This window comes from Frieseomelitta varia, unplaced genomic scaffold (genome assembly GCF_011392965.1).
Source record: "Frieseomelitta varia isolate USP_RPSP 00005682 unplaced genomic scaffold, Fvar_1.2 scaffold_265, whole genome shotgun sequence".
NCBI lineage: Eukaryota > Metazoa > Arthropoda > Insecta > Hymenoptera > Apidae > Frieseomelitta > Frieseomelitta varia.
In genome coordinates, this window is record NW_025109996.1 from 238,081 (window position 1) to 255,518 (window position 17,438).

The window sequence follows — 17,438 nt, forward strand, 5'->3', positions numbered from 1 at the left end:
TCTTCACTTGAACTGATTTTATTACTACATTCCATGCTTACAAGGCCCAAAAACTTTGAAAATAATATTCCTATTGCCACGACTGTCAAGCTCGGACTAATGCCGAAGTCTCAATCCCATCCACGATCACGGTCTAACTTGAGATAAGAAAATCTTATAAAGCCATTTAAAAATGTATCATTTTACACTTCGTAAGATTATACATAAAGAGCTTAGGAACCCATTTATGAAGCGATATTCTAAAGAAATCAAACTAAAAATAAAGATATAAACGTTTTCGCCGCATGAATCCAAGTAGTGCCTGAGACTCACCTCTCGAGTGGCGATTATTATAATATTAAATTTTTATAAATATTAAAAAAATTAAATAATTTCGTAAACATTCCTCTACATAAGAACGACTGAGGATGACCGATTCTTTCTCTTCTAATGTTCTTTTGCTTAAAAGAAAATTTCTATTATGTTATTATTATGTACTATATATGAGAGAGATAGTAAATTTGATGAAGATGAGAGAGATTAGTAAATACTTTTATATTCTACTTCTTTTAAGATTAAAAATATTATGTTTTAATAGAAAGAAACTACTCCTTATTGAAGAATTATTAGAATTATTAAAGAATTATCAATCAAATTTTAATCTCTAAATCTCAATTAATTTTTAAAATACTTAGAAATTTCTTTGTTTTCTAAAAATTAGTCACTTATTTTTTTCTTGTAGAAATAAAAATAAACACCTTACAAGAAGAAAAATTTGTGTCATAAGTTGATCTTGATCTATCAGTTATATGTATTTACTTTTTAACAGATTGTTAACCGACAATTTTTGAATGTTTGTGTATGAAAACACGATCGGCCAACGATATATAGGAGTTCAATCGAAATTTTTTTCAAAATTTAAAAATTTAAAAATGTCAACAGTATGTTATGTAAAAAAGATTCTAATTAATCCATGAGTAAAGGTCATTATACAAAACTTTTATACTTCATTAAAATACATTTTTAAAATTAGAAAATTTTTAAAAAAAGGAAATGCAAACATTACTCTAAAAATAATTTAATACTGGAAAGTTGATTTAAACTTCAAGATTTTTATGATTCGTATTTATAAAATTATTACTATTTAAAGTTTGCGGTGTAAGCTGAATTCGATAGAAATATCACCCACGTTTTACCAATACTGCTTCTTCAGAAATTAAGTGACAGAGTAAAATTAACTTGTGATTGAATATTCTATATTTTACATAGTAACTCTATTCAGGTTATGAAACAATAATCATCAATAATCAGCATCATATTTTAATTGACCAGGTATACAATTAATTGTTTGTAATAACTGTAAATTAATCCAAAGAAAGAGAAAAAAGAATACTTTATTAAAAAAATTTTTATACTTTATATTAATATCTACCTATGAAGTAGCAAAACAAATAACAGTCTAAGTTTGCACTAATGTCCACAGTCAGTATAGACCAATGAACAGTAAACATTGTTTTGAAAACAGTATATCAGTGGAGACTTATTCCTGAAGAACCTTGCTTGTATCTTGCTCAGGAACAGTTTGCTGGCAGTTTACAAGTTGTTCGTGAACAGTTCTAGCTAATATACTCAACATTAAGAACATCCTTGTTGGTCACTTTCTCTTTTAGAGTATCTTGCATGGTTGTATAAGTGAGCTCGAATTTCCAGTAAAATGAAATTATTCCACAAAAGAAAGGTCGAACATCGAATGATGTTATAGGATATCATGACGTTATATTGAAAATGAAGAACAAATGATGAGTCAAGTCGTAAGCTCGCACGTTATATGTGTATATAGTGCGGAGGACAATGTCTCCTCGGCGTATATATGTATATAGTAAGGTTTTCACCAACACTGTAGTCACAGGTGCACGACATCCTTGTTGTTCAGGGGCTGCGGAGGGATGAAACATCCAGCGTTGGGTTCGGGAGGGGCAGCAGACAACTCTCGTACAGATCAATACTCGAGACAGGGCCGCACTGTTCCATATAATTTTTCTCCTCTCATTACTTCGGAGATATTTGGCACTCGTATTTTACATGATATTTAGAGTGAAATTAGGTATTATCGTATATGATATTGAAAGAAATTATAGAAATTTTAGAGATTTTATTTAATAATCGAGTTCATTACTTGTTCATTACTTTTTTTCTATTGATGACAAATATTGGAGTTTTCCATTAAGAAATGATTCAAGCTACTCAAAAACTCTACAGATCGATTTTAGTTTCAGAAAATTTCTCGATTTCAGTATTAGAATATACGTATCGTGATAACATTTTTTTACTCATTTTTTAGGAATTGAATAATTGACATAAGTGATCTGTCTGGATCTAATGATCTTTAGCCATCGAGTGTATATTATTAAATATTTCTTTTCTCTTTCTTTTTTTCCTTTTTTTCTTTTATTTTTGGAAATATATAATTTTTTTGATTGAGATATTACTTTTATTTGTATCATGTCTCTTTACAAATTTGAGTATGTTCCTTTTTTTCCATGATAATAATATCGCACGAGACAATTTTATTTTAATAAATAATTATTTTCATATCTGTACACATTCTAAAGTCTTTCTCTAGTTTTAAATATAGTTTGTATAATTTATACAGTTTCAGTTAATTTATGTTTTCAAATATAATTTATATTTATAGCTTATAGTTTGTGTAATTTTTAATTCAGCATAGCTTACAATCATTAAGACTTATTATATCTTTCTCTTCTTTATCTGATTGTTTATATTGTAGAAAAGTAAATGTGTATCCGGATAAATAAGTAAATAAAATAGTATATAATAATAATTTAGTTCATGACGAATGTAATGTTATGAGTCATATGTTTTAAAATATCTAAATTTTAAATTTAAATTGTTAAAGCTCGAAACAACAATAAAATACCATTTGAAAGTCTCAGAGAAAAAAGTGATATAAGTAATATAATTAAAAAAACAAAACTGTGAATAATAAAAAAATCTATGTTTTCAAATATTAAAAGACGTGTCCATAAAAAATTGAAAATTTATAGCAAAGCCTACTGCTAGATAAATACCAAATTTATGTATCATTTCTTCTGTATATTCCATTTTTAGGAAAATTTTTAAAATATATTTTTATCACTTTTTTATTTTCAATCTGCAATCGTTGATTTTATAGTGCAGTTCAAAATAATATTTTAAAAACAATTGTAAATCATACAGTTTTCTAATGTATAGTAAAATTTAAAATCTTTTAGTTGTAAGATATCAGTTATAATATTTGGTTTAGTTCGATTCATATTTTCTCATAATCATAATTAGAAACTATTTGAAAATCATAATCAAAATTTAATTTAAAATTTAAATAAAATAAAACTACAATTTAGTTTTTTATAATATTTGAAGTAAAACCATAACTGAAATGTTTTAAATAAGACAGATGTTGCATGTTCAGTTTTCAATTTTAGTAATAAAGTTACATGTAGATTTTAGTTTTAATTTCAAACGTACAATATTCTCCTTCTCTCCTTTCTCTCTCTTTTGGTAATATTAGGAACAATATTTGACACAGGGCCGCAATGACTTTGAAGTTTAGCATTTAAAATGTAGTATATTTCCTTTAAATATTAAAATTATTCAAAACAATTTTTAATAGTACAAATATATTTTTCAATTAATAAATTATTATAAATAATAATATTGAATATTTCAGCAAGAATAAATTATTGATAATTAATATTTAGTATGAAACTATCTTTAATAGTTAGATGTAAAGAAAGTAACTGTAAAAGAAAGCTTTTTTTTAGACAAAGAAAGATATATAAATTTGTATTCTCTAAATTTTTCTACTTTTATATGAAATATGTAATATATTATTAATATTTCAGTTAAGTAATCATATAATACTGAAATGAAAATAACAAACAACTTTATTTAATCACTAGCAGAAAAATAACTCAACTGATACTTTTTTTGAAGTATTATAAATCGGTAGATGAAATCTTCTTAAATTAGTATCGTATTACATTTTTTTTTTTTTTTTTGTCTTTTATAAATTTCCTTCTTGAATCTTAACGATACACGCATATAAAATTCATTAAAAAATTCAGTGTGTCGACAATATTATAATTTATTTTTATTTGTACAAAATATCTAAATTTTTGGAGCGGTTTAATATACACATACAAGTGAAATTTATCTCCTACATTACTGCATTTACGTATGTACTCATTGTCGTACAATGATATTTAAAAAAGAAAATATTCAATTAAGAAAAAGATAAGAAATAATACTTCACAATTTATTTTGCGAAATTAACTCGATTTGTGAACTCACTTTCTCTAAATGTTTCTACGATACACATAGTAGTCATTTTTAACAGAGTTCGGCCCTGGCTTACCTGCGAGACGATATCGACGACAAATCCAATGTTTCCACAGAGAATTTCGAACTCGGTTTAAAGCCGAAGATTCGGTGTGCCTTCGAGTCAGACATTCTTGAGGAAGTGATCTTTAATACCAACAGGCGTTAGTTAGACTCACGTATTAAAATCAAAAACATCTCAATCAAAGATTATGTTCAGTATCACTGATTATTTATTTATTTTTAACCAAATTCGTACACAATTTCCTGTAATGCTATACATATGTACTTATATACATATGCGTGGAAAATATTCTGTGTGATAATTTAAATGATTTTGAAAATACTCTATATGGTAATTTAAACGATTTTTTTACTCGCACGCGAATTTATTGAAGATAAATGTACTAACTCAAAAAGTATAACATACGAGTATTAAAATAATACATTAGTTGAAAACATCGCAATATATGTACATTCAAGTTAATTTACATATATGAAACTATAGTGCCTATATCTCTCAATTATATTTACATATGCTCTGGTACGAATCGTTATGGAATTTGTGTTATTTTTTCTTTCCCTTTTTTTTCTTTTCTTTCTTTTGCCTTTTTAAGATGCTCATATCGCCGTATGAAATTTACCAAAGTTTGAAATGAAGTCTCTAGCGTAATATAATTAAAGTGAATGCAGTTTTCATCGGACTAGTTGAAGAGACGAAGGCGGCAGTATCGGGCGCCGCCCGTGACTTAAAGCCGATAGACCACTCAGAAACTAACAAGCTTCTTTATCGCGACGTCGCGTCGGTTTCAAACTATTTTCGCTATATTTTCAATGGAAATCTACAAATTACATGTATGAAAATTTTTTCGTCGCGTTACTTGGTTCTTTCCATTCGACGCAGTCAATTTTAGGATAAAAATATCTGTGCTTTTTAACATGAGATGGATATCTCATTATAAGAGATATATTTAACATATTGTTGAGAAAGAAAATTTGTGAAACAAAATTCAAATTATTTCCTTGTTTTTCGTGTATTAGTCTCACTCTTTCACTATTCTCTTTTTTTTTTTTTTGAAATTAATATATCTCGATTATTAAAACAACTACAAAAAATTTTATTTCTTAGAAATTAATCAGAATAACAGAAAAAGTTTGTTCCAAATAATTATTAAATATTGTTTATTTTTATAGCAATTATATATATTGAAATATTATTACGCGTTAATATTATATTTAAATAGTTGTTACATTATATATTATGAATTAGTTAATTTATTATAGAATAATTTCCTCTTCTTGGCGGTGCACATCTCAGATGTATTTTAAAAAGATCTTATTATTTGAAAGAAAAAATTCAGTAGTCTGGTTAATAATAATTTTTGAAGAAAATAATGTAAATATATATTACGGCCAATTGATTCAATTATTAATATAATAATTTGTAAGAAAACATTTTGAAAGCAAATATTTCATACCAGTCGATCTAATTTAATTGCTCAACCATAATTAATATTAATCACAGTAATGCCTTTAAAAAGCATTGTGCTTGCTTGAAATTATAATATTCTTTAATTTTTTATTTTATTTTTATTAAGATTAAATTTTATTTTCAAGGTATTTATAAATTTCCTTTTTAAGGAAATAATTTAAGATGCATATAAAGCTGCTAAATAGAAATTAGTGAAAATCTTAAATTTGATAATAACATTTACTATTTTCTTTGATTTTCTGCTGAATAAAAAAAAAAGTATTCTATATAATTCTTTTAAATAATTCTTTAAAACTTATCACATTATTCTTGGAAACATGAAGCATTACAATTTACAAAAATTCAATTTATTAAAGTTATTAAAGTTTCTGCAAAGTAAATCATATAGTATGTTATGATATTATATAATTTATATCTACATACATATTGCAATAAAAAATAGAAAAGAACTTTATTAGATAAAATTAAATAATTTCAAATGGTGTGTGTATATATATATATATATATATTAATGCATAGTCTATCTTAAAAATAAAAATGTTCAAAGAATTTCAATGAGTACATTTTTCATTGATATATATTAATATATAAAATGCTTGAATTATAATATATTTTTTATCAATACTTTTATTCTTATTTTGTCAAATTTAATGTATGAAAGATGAAGGAAGCAGAAACACAAGTGTAGGACTTTGCATTTTTTCTTATCTTTCACAAAATAAATTTTATAAAAATATTACAATCTAAACAATAAAAAAACGAATTAGTCTTATAAAAAATGTAATTGTTTAAAAAAATGTAATGTTTAGTTTGAAAAAATAGAAATGTCTTGTAATTTTTTTAAATTCTTCCCTTCTGAGACAAGCATATATACCATCCGAAATCATTTAATTTTGTCTAATATAATTTTACTCTACTGTATACAGCTATCTATCCTCTACAGCTATGCATCTATCCAGTTGCATAAGATATTCCGTCTATTATAGTTAAAGTACTTACTTTAATCATGTTTCATATTTCAATAAAAATCATCATAAATTTTGTCAGTAGCATAATCATGTATTTAATAACTAGAACAAGATAAAAATTACAACAATAAACAAAATATTTAAAACTCATGATAATGACGAGTTTACCAATTTTATTGTTATAGACAAAGAGGAAATAAGATGAGAATACTAAGGAAAATTTGCTCTATATTTTTATGTTTATTTATTTTGTAACCAAAAAAAATATTACTTACAGTATTAATATCTCTTAAACTTATAAAAAAATAGTTTTAAAAATTACAATAAGAATATCTGTGGGTAAAATGATATTCTTGCGGTATTTATTGTTCAAATATTACATAGAATAACATTTTTATTTTGTTTATAAACGTAAGAAATTATCCAACTGACAATATTCAAAAAATAATGATAGAGATTTGTTAATGTTAAAGAATAAAATCACGATCGTGAGAATCAGAAATATGGTCAATAAATACAATATAGATTGCATACATATTGTATGATCCAAAATTTAAGTAATTCACATTTTTGTAAATGTACAAAGTAAACAAATGTTTTATTTTATCTTGCGTCCTCATCTTGCTTTCTTTCTCTGCTCTTGCTTTATATAAAATTCTCTAATTTTTTTACATTCGATCAAATGTTTTTTAGACATCGACCATAGAAAACCCGAAATAATGATTGTGTAATCTCTTTTAAATAATCAATATTATCAGGTTCGCATATATTACAGAATCATATCGGCTGAAAATTTCAAGTATAAAATCTTCAGGCACATTTTTTTCTGTTTCTTTCGAAAGAATTTTGTCGTTCACTGAAAATCGAACTGTGATAAAAAAAAATGTGTCATCGACAAAGTATCTGTCGTGTAAGAAAAATAAAAGTATAAAATCTTGGAAATAACGAAATTTATCTTTGCTCGTAAATGACTAGTCTTATTCCTAATGGCGGAGATATCGATCGGGATGGAGACCAATGAATGTCGCAACTTGACAAGTTTACATGATAGTTCACAAGACGTTCGGATTCGAATCTTTGTAGGCATCTTGAACAGCAACTACTCGATGGGGGCTATATTTCTTTTCTTTTATCTACGCTATAAAGACACTTGAAAACATTTCTATTTAGTATTCTTCAAAAATTTAACAATAAGATTGCATTCTTTTAATTTCATTTCATTTTTTTATTTATTTATTGTTACTTTCTCTTTTGTCACTCTTCTGTCTTTCATTTTTTTATCTATCTATTGTTACTATTTTACCTCTTTCTTATTGTGTCTCTAATAATTTTAAAAATTAAAATATGCATAAAGAAGAAAATGAAAGATGAAAAGTAAGAAAAATAATTTATTATTTCAAATATGTGTTTATAATTATCAAACGTTTAATTAAATATTAACAATTTTTTATTTTATATTATTATATAATATAATTTCAACTATATCACCAATTTTGTGTTAATATCAAACTTAATAATCAAGAATATAAATTTGATAAATTTGGTAGTTTCACTTATAATTAATTGCAACATACCTATTTATAAACAATATATCTTACAATAGTTGATAAATTTTTCGTTTTTCTTACGCTTAATTTTATAATGTCCATCTGACCACTAGTATTTTTGTTGCACGATAAAAAAAAAAGAACGTTCTTGTTAAGGAACTTAGTCTACTTTCATTTTCATCGTATCTGACGAACAAATGAACAACTAACATTCGAGATAGATAAATCAGAAAAAAGAAGCTAAAAAAGTGAAGTGGCCACAACAATATCATGCTAGTCTATCTCCTTTAAAGTAAATGTTGCTTTTCATGTGTGTAAATACCCTGAGAGCATGTCTCCTTTTCGTATTCATCAGTAAGCCACACGTTGACCAAACACGCCAGTCCTCCTCCCATAGCAGTTTAGTTTGGCATTCTACCGAATTGTGTTTTCACTTTTCCAGCCAGTCTACACTTTCTTTCTTTTCCTACTTATACCGTTTTCTATATCTTATTTATTCATCTCACTTTATAAACGTGACGATCGTAAATATCCATCGCAGATTTCATCCAACGCTTTTGAACGTTTGCTTTTATCGCTATTGACGCTCATGTTTTGGGAGATGCACACAGCCATCTTGATTTATTACACTGGTTACAAACTGACCAATTTATAGAATCAGTCATCTATCAATAGTTTCGTAATATTCATATTCTGTTTTATTTCAAATTAACAATTTGCAGGTCATCACATGTTGCATGATATTTTGAAATGTGGAAATTTTAGTTTTCATTGGCCATTCTTATTATTATAATAAAAATTTTATTCAAATACAATGAAGTATAAAATTATTTGCATAGTCGAGAATTAAATTACAAGTATATATATATCTTTATGATTATATATATATATATATTTATAACAATGAGTAATTTTTTTAACGTCTTTTAACGTAAGTCTTTTAACATTTTTTTATTTAGAAAATTTCTTGATTAAAACACAACAAAATTATAAAAAATTGTGTTCACATTACAAAGTTATTGACAAAACCATTGATTGATAAAATTGTGTGCCACATAACTTTAATAAATCTAGTGACAGTAATGTTGCATCGTGAAAACGCCTAAAAAATACTATTATTTATATATATATATATTTTAATAACAAATTGTAACTTCTCAAATTTCTTTTATGATTTTATTACATCTTAACTATTTCTAAGTAAAAGACATTAAAAAATTTTGTATTCTTTTTCTTATTACATATCTAAAAAAATTTTCTATCTATGAATTTGCAACTCACTTTATATACATAATTTTAATTTAGAAAGGAAAATAACATAATAATTATTATAACATAATAAAATCAAGTACAAATTTGTAGAATTAATTTAATCACACTAATAGAACTTTATAACGCTGCTGCACAATCCTCGAGCTTTTATATCTGGATTTCACTCCCGTCAACAAAAAGACTTATGTCTTTAAAAAAATTTTAATGTAACATTAAAAATTTTACATATCATTAGCAAAGCTGTCATATTTCCTTTAAAATTAAGAAATTTTTTTAACGATTAGATCGGAAATAACCCCAAGAAACATAGCAATGTAAACTTCACAAGTCTGTTCAAACATCCGTTGATATAATTTAAAAAGAAAAAAGAAAAGAAAGGAAAGAAACTGACTGTAACATATATTATTAAAAATAGCATTTTTGATTCTATTAAAAAAAAAAAAAAAAAAAAAAAGTTTTTATAAAATTCTTGGGCACGAGTAAATTCCCTGTACCCTTCTACAGCTCTATTTGGCTGAGGGCGCGCAGACACTCTCGGAAAGTAAGCGATAATGCGACTGGTGTGCTAAGCGCAGGAGCGGCACGTGAGGAAATGCTGCTACTGACACATGTGCAGATAGAGGACAGCTATAGGTCGTGTCCGCCTTCATATACAGATATCGTAGTCGAACACAGCTACAGGCTTCTGCAATGTGACTCTCTTATAGAGCGCACGAGCGAGTGTCGTTGGCGGGATCAGCTTGCATCTGATTGGTGAAAAAGAGTGTTCTTGGCTCACCGTTGGTGGAGGGTGCGGGGAAAGGTGGAGCCAATCGTAGACATAGCGACGCAACATGGCCACTAGTTCGCGAGGGGCCGTGTTCGCGTGCACGTCGAACACGTAGACGTACGGACTTTTCCCCGGCGGACCGACAGATGTCGCCCTGACTACCTTTGAATCGTCAAGATCAGCGTGACAATTGGTCTCACGAGGAAAAAAGGAAACAGAAAGAACCTGTTTATTGTAAAAAAAAAAAAAAAAGATAAAAAAGAACGTGATTGGATTTCAAAACGGTTAAAAATATTTATGGGAACAATTTGAAACAAGATTTTAATACTGTCTGTGTAATATTAAGCTTTGGAAAAACACCGAGAATGATGATAGTTTGTCCGTCATATTTCGAAGCATCAAAACTCTACTTTGGATCTTTCAAAACTTCTCTTCTCAAAGAAGGAGCTGTGTCTTGCCAATTGATTATCGCTTAATCAGGTGTGTTTGTGCGTCGTTATAAAAATTGTATTGCAGTAGAAGGAATAACTGTAATCTTTTTCTTACACATGTACACACGAAATTGTGAAGATACCAGTCAAATATTTCAAATGTGTCTAGAGTGTATGTAACTATTTGTCGAAACTGAAGATCTGTGATAATTTATCAAGTGTTCTAATTGTGTTTACAAACTACGCAAATTTCAAACAGAACAAAATATTAATTTAATAGGACAGAAGAGTTTAGCTCCTTTGTAATACTGATCAAGTAAATCCAAGTTTTTTTAGAAATTGCTGTGTACTGAATGAACATCTATCTTAAATCATAATTACATTTTTCCTATATTCTGCATTGTATATTATCGACATCGAAATACCTGAAACAAAGTTTGAAGCAATTTTTGAAAGAGTACGCTCATAAACTTTTATGTCTTGTTTTATTTGTGATCACAGATATTACAGGTGTGAGTTCACCTGATGAAAGTACAACAGTTGTCTCTGATAATCCATGCTCTCCGGCTGAAACGGGCGCATCAGCACCATCAAAAGAACAACAAGAACAAGAACAGCAACAGCTTTACGAACATCACCATTCCCAATTTCAACAACAGCAGCAACGTACAACCGGAAGTGCGCCAGCCGCTGCACCGCACGTTGCTGAGGACAGTGGAGCCCCCTGTGAAATGCGGAGGACACCACCGCAAAATAAAGGTGAGTTTATATGCAGCCTTTTAATGTATTGAATCTCTATATTTTCACAATAATTTATTAATATAATATAATTAGTTAATAAAATAAGACTAATTAGATAGACAGATATTTATACATTTATGGAAAATTGAAACGTCCAAAGTTCCTAATGCCAGAGTTATATAAAATTTGATATTAATTAGTTTATGAAACAAATCTTTACTTAAATTACATATTTTTAGTTTGTATTCATGAAAAATGTCCGTATAAATAGTCATAGACTACTAATAATATTAGTGATTCATTGACAATTTTAGCAAGCTAGTAATTTGATTGTCTACTAGCTTTATTTTATTACCAAACTTATATGAAAAATTTTATTAATAACTTATAATTTATGACATTTCATTAGTAATATTAATTTAATTATTGGTGATATTAGTTTAATTACATAGGAAAATCTTGATACATTTGGTTTGCAACATATTTGCTTATAGCAGCTTTTTATATTTAATATATAGAAAAAAAGTAAATGTTATTTTAAATATACAGATTTATAAATAATATTAAATTCAATTATTATTGTTATGGAAACAATAACATACACAATCATATCCACAACGATGCATGTTTTGAGTAATGCTTTAATTAATTTAATTTAAAATTCTATAAAATTTTATATAAATTCACAAAATAATAACCAATACTATTAATAAGTAGTGTATCAAGATAATCTTATATTTCAAAACGATGAACTAAAAAGAGATATTAAAATCAAAAAAAAATTACATGTCTTAATATTCGCTCATATTTATTATTATTTATTAATAATTACTGACGCAGTGTGATACCGATACGATAAAAACCGCATTTACCGACATAGCTATTATCCATACGAATATAATGAAAATATAAAAAAATATCTTTACTTTATTTCATAAAATGAAACCAATTATTTATAAAATAGATGTCATTTTAAAAAATGACGATAAAATAATTTTGTTTATATATATCTTTTTTTTTACAAAACTATTTTTAAACTTTTTAAATAATACTATTATTCAAGTTTTGACTAAACGATTTTTAATGACAAAAGTGAGTTCACTTAAATAATAAAAAATACGAGAATAAATTATAGTATATAAAGGTTATATATGTAAAATTTGCAATGCAAATGGAATTTTGTTTACATGCTTGCTCCTTTTGAATTCTTCAAAAATTGTGAATAGGTGTAAAAAAGAGAAATCTTACATTTAATATCCATCGTCGTAACAATAGGAAAATCATTTTACTGGATAAAATACATCACCAGATGAAATGCATCATGGAATATACAAAAGTTCGTCGCAATTAGCAAGATTATTCTTTTCACCGAAGCACATAAAACGCATTATGAACATTTGACACGGTCGTAATACGGCTGTACGCGCGTGCGCATACACGATGTGTATCGCTTATGCAGCGGATGGACACGCGTGAGCGGTGCAATCACTACCGATCGGTAATAATAGCGAGCGATGCAGAAACAGCACTTAATTAGACGTGACATTCCCCAGTAGTGACGCGTCGGTATCGTGCGCGCGATGCAGTGCCGCGCCTGGTAGTTGGTCGAGTCGAGACGGAGACGCGGCGACACAGTCGCAAGCCGGTTCCTCTCTCTCTTAACTCTCCCAGTGTCTTCGCTCTAGCGCGTTGTGTGGGAGCCGTACGAGTGGCAGTAATGTACACACGCTGCTCCGACTACTGAACCTCTTGTCCGTCGTTCAACACTTGATCGTCACATTGTCCTTCTTGCCTGTTATATTATCCGCGATTATCTATCGGGGATCTTTGTATCGCTGTGGGCTGTGTTAGTCGGTGGTCCATCGCGACAGCAGGTATGCGCCCGTGATTATATATATATAAAATATAATATATATATACATGTCTGTACATGTTCGAAATCCTCTGACTGCTATCGTATGATCCAAAAGTACCGTTAGCGAGTACCGTCGACCACGTGGCTCAGCGCGTGTTTCTACTCTCTTAACGTGCGTCATTCTAATCGAATCGTCCCGTTTACCGACATCGATATATTAACGTAACTAGAAAGAAGCGTCACTCACGAACCACCAGTGCTGAACCTTGGAATACGTCTCTTCGTTGGTCTCTTTGCTGTCGAACGTGAGAGGGACAAAGGCAGTGCTTGTACGAGGTGAGAGAGAAGGGGGGAGAAAAAGAGGGAGAAGGTATGGCGAAAGAAAGAGAGAGAGAGAGAGTCTGTGAGTGAGTGAGTGAGTGAGTGAGTGAGTGAGAGGGAGAGGGAGCACACTGACTGGCAAGTACATTGGACACGTTTGCGCTCGCGGGCTGCGTCCATCGACACCACTAGGGTGATCGTACCTCCGAAAGGGGTCTGTGTTGCAGTTATTGCAACAGCGCACCGTTTTCTAACAAGCTTCCTCGAATTATTTGCGTCTCTTTTTCTTCTTCTGAAGTCAAGTCGAATTGTCACTACGTTGGATAAAAGGTATAGGTGTCTGAATGATTTATGCTTGCGATTAATATTCTGGTATTGTTAAACCAGTAATCTAATGTTAAACCGGTGCTGGCAAAAAAATTGTGTCAATATCACCGTTGCAGTTTTTATCGGTCGTTTGAAGTCAAATCGAATAATAGAGGCTGAAGAGAGAGAAGTATTTAATCGCGGTAATTAAATATATGTGCATAGCAAGAAACAAAACCGGTTGCATATTTGTCTCGTTCATTTCACGGACCATGTTGGAAACACGATATAATACACCGTACTCGCTTTCAATGTATCGAAATCTTTTAAACTTTAGCTCAAGCGATATGCTAATCTTTCGCAACATAAATTGACGGACAGTCCGTAGGAGGAAACAACGACACTTTTGCAGGATGGTATCTCAGTTGACCTTGATTCTCAGTTGTAACGTTCCGTCATTGTATTGATCGATAACTAGATTTAAATCAGTATTCGTTGATCGGTTATTACAGACTATTCATCTATAAATCACATTTTAATCGCGATGTTGTAATATTTCTAAGAATGATAGAAGATTATTAAAATTAAATTAATCTTTATTGAAATCACCAAAATTAAATTTAAATTTATTAAAATTAAAAATCAAATTTATCGACATGTAAATACATATTGCTTGTAATCTAATTTTAATACAGTATCACCAATTGCAGAATTATATTTTGTCGCAGCAAGTTAATGAATGAACTCTCGGTATCTTTTTTTATCGGATAAAAACTCGCTCTCGGTTCGTATTTTGCAAGGCCAGACCGAAAGGAATAAACAACTTCTAAGGTAGGTAAATTTCTTCAACAATATAAAGTAACTTCATCGCCATATTTTAAAATTATCTTTTCAGCTATCTTATTGATCTTCAGTATTTGATCTGTCAAGTATTAACATTACAGTTAATATCTTCTGTATGTTTTATGAAAATTCATATACTACGTTAATTGCATCATATTTGCACAATATTTAGTGAAGTGTGGAAATATTGATTAATACGATATGACATACAAATCGTCTCGTTCTATAATTCTTTTAACGTATTGGTAATTTGGTAATCTAGAAGACAGATATTTCCCATCGCGTAGAAAATGGAAGAACGTATACATTATAAAACAATATACGTTGTATTTGAAGAAGTATATTGGATGCGTTGCGATATTGGCTTATTATCATTTCGCAGTAAGAATGTATAATTTATAAACACATGTACTGCCTGTGAAAAAGATATAGGTTATAGAATAGATCAGGTGTTCAAGTTTACATGTTTCAAAATATGGAAGAAATAAAAAGTTTGAGATCTTAAAAGATTATCTCGTATATATCATACTAGCTCATAAATATATAGTGTATGTATGTATATATATATATATATATATATACGGGATGTCCCGCAGTGATACGGCCGAACAGAAGACGATTCCATGTCAAAAAATGAGCCGAAAGGAAGAAATAAAATTTTTTCACCTAAGTCTTTGTTTTCGAGAAAATTGAGTTTGAAAATTTATCAAGTGTGCTCAAATTTAGTTAATTCCGTATTGGACAGGCGCGAGTAATCGACACGAGGATATTTTATGCGTAAAAATAAGTGAGAAGGGATAAAACAGAATAAAATTTTAAGAAAAAAGGCTTTGAATATGTTTCGTTAAAAATTGCCTTAGTACACGTGTATTTGATAAATTTTCAAACTCGATTTTCTCGAAAACGAAGCATCTTATAAAAAACTGCATTGCATATTCATATTTTCGCACATAGAATAATTTCCTGTTAATTATTCTTTTCTGTCACGTCCAGAATTAGTTAGAAATTCAAATATACTTGATAAATTTTCAAACTCGATTTTTCTCGTAAACAAAGATATGTGTGCAGTCTGAAAAGTTTCTGAAAATTACACAATTTGTTGCTTTTTGTGCAACGCTTAAAAAAAAAAATTCGACGTATCAATTTGAAAATGACTTTTGCATAAAATCGAAGGTGCTCTATAAGAGTACAATTCTGGGTGCGGTTAATCGATTTCGCCGATTAATGGTTTAATTTACAACGTACCTATATTTATAGTATAACACGACATTGTGCGTAAACATAATTCAATATTAGCGATTAACGTGTTTCAATCTGGATCGGATCAACAGAAGCGTCAATTAATTTGAACCTTGTAATAATTTGTGAGAAACATTAATGCTTGAGGATTAATTGTTTAAGTATCTTTACTGACTCGTTATAAAAATTATGTATAAAATTTCTTTTACAGATGCCATACAAGGCTTTTATCAACTCGTCAAATTGGTTTAACGATTAATCGAAATATTCTTCTTAAACAATGCAATGAAGTTAAACAGAATTTTCTAAAGTAGTTAAAAAGCATTAACTCTATATACAGCGAAACCATCTCTGTGAATTGCAGTGTTGTAAAAGCGGTGAGCAGTCACGAATTCATTGACTAGTGAAGTTGATGTATTTTAGGATACACTGTTCGCAAGCGCCAAGTTTCATTGGCACAATTCCCTCTTCCGAAAGAGCGAGCGAGAGAGAGAGAGAGAGAGAGGAGTGAGTAGAGGTAGCAGATGAGAGGGGGAACTACGATCAATGACCAACCAAAAGAGATCTTAATAAAACTACTATTTATCGTGAGAGAAATTATCGTCGAACCGATATTAACATGATGTTTGTACATAATTCGGCACAAGGTATTGATCCGAATTCTGAAATTATATAGTGACGCGTTAACTCGTAGATTTAATTATATATTGATCGAGAGCAGTGCTTGCGTCAGCCTTGCTTTCAACATTGCACGGTATCCTAGAATCTCTCGAAACAAGCGTTCCGTGAAATCATCGGGACAAGCCTTGCATTATTATTTCCCTACGAAATCCGTTTTCCTGCTCAAATTGTGAATTTCTCTCGGGCCAATTCCATCTATTAAAATACACTCGAAACATTGTATCTTACGATAGATCTTTTCGTATACCTAATGAATGCACACTTGTCACGTACACCGTAATTTTCATTTGCGTTTGCTTCTTAATCGAGATAAATCTTGCTGATAAATGCTATGATTTGCCAATATAATCTTGATTGTCAAATCGTACAAAAATCTAAAAACTATTTCGTTCGATCAAATATCAAAGTGTTCGACCGAAAGATTCTTAGTTTACGACCAAAGAGATTCTTAATTTATTCTGTATAATAAATTGATATATATGATACACTTACGTGCACATATGAGTATGAAGAATGAAATTTTTAAATAATTTTGAATTAAACTAATTTACTTCTATAGCATAACAGAAATTTCGAATGTAAGATGCAAGAAAAATTGGGCCTCAATCTTGCCTGAT

The 17,438-nt window shown here is 29.1% G+C and overlaps 3 protein-coding genes and 1 long non-coding RNA gene across 6 annotated transcripts in view; 2 read left to right on the top strand and 2 right to left on the bottom strand.

Moving 5' to 3' along the window:
• Positions 1–17,438, top strand: part of LOC122528838 (ankyrin repeat domain-containing protein 12) — a 29,616-nt gene that overhangs the window by 4,490 nt on the left and 7,688 nt on the right. For both annotated transcript variants that reach the window (XM_043654395.1, XM_043654396.1), the window contains one exon: positions 11,337–11,594. In XM_043654395.1, coding sequence (XP_043510330.1) covers positions 11,337–11,594 — 258 coding nt within the window. The remainder of the gene's footprint in view (positions 1–11,336; positions 11,595–17,438) is intronic.
• Positions 1,377–4,648, bottom strand: LOC122528841. The gene is made up of 2 exons (XM_043654400.1): positions 4,394–4,648; positions 1,377–2,001 (listed from the first exon to the last, which is right to left on the bottom strand). Exons 1-2 carry the CDS (start codon positions 4,486–4,488, stop codon positions 1,746–1,748), a joined length of 351 nt encoding a protein of 116 aa, XP_043510335.1. The 5' UTR covers positions 4,489–4,648; the 3' UTR covers positions 1,377–1,745.
• LOC122528840 lies at positions 10,232–11,340 on the bottom strand. 2 transcript variants are annotated; one of them, XM_043654399.1, is made up of 3 exons: positions 11,217–11,340; positions 10,414–10,629; positions 10,232–10,320 (listed from the first exon to the last, which is right to left on the bottom strand). In XM_043654399.1, exons 1-3 carry the CDS (start codon positions 11,250–11,252, stop codon positions 10,282–10,284), a joined length of 291 nt encoding a protein of 96 aa, XP_043510334.1. In that variant the 5' UTR covers positions 11,253–11,340; the 3' UTR covers positions 10,232–10,281. The 2 variants fall into 2 exon arrangements, with proteins under 2 accessions (XP_043510334.1, XP_043510333.1); XM_043654398.1 differs by having other exon boundaries at positions 10,282–10,629.
• On the top strand, positions 13,805–15,670 carry LOC122528843. Its single transcript, XR_006306677.1, has 2 exons — positions 13,805–14,082; positions 14,769–15,670. It is a non-coding gene; the product is annotated as an uncharacterized LOC122528843 (long non-coding RNA).

Bases quoted from the DNA above. Each gene is read 5' to 3' on its own strand.
- LOC122528841 (XM_043654400.1), bottom strand. From the start codon at position 4,488: ATGTCTGACTCGAAGGCACACCGAATCTTCGGCTTTAAACCGAGTTCG. The intron at 2,002-4,393 runs GTAAGCCAGGGC...TATATGGAACAG, and splicing joins TCGTCGATATCGTCTCGCAG to TGCGGCCCTGTCTCGAGTAT.
- LOC122528840 (XM_043654398.1), bottom strand. From the start codon at position 11,252: ATGTCGATAATATACAATGCAGAATATAGGAAAAAT. The intron at 10,630-11,216 runs GTAATTATGATT...TACAATAAACAG, and splicing joins ATGCAGAATATAGGAAAAAT to GTTCTTTCTGTTTCCTTTTT.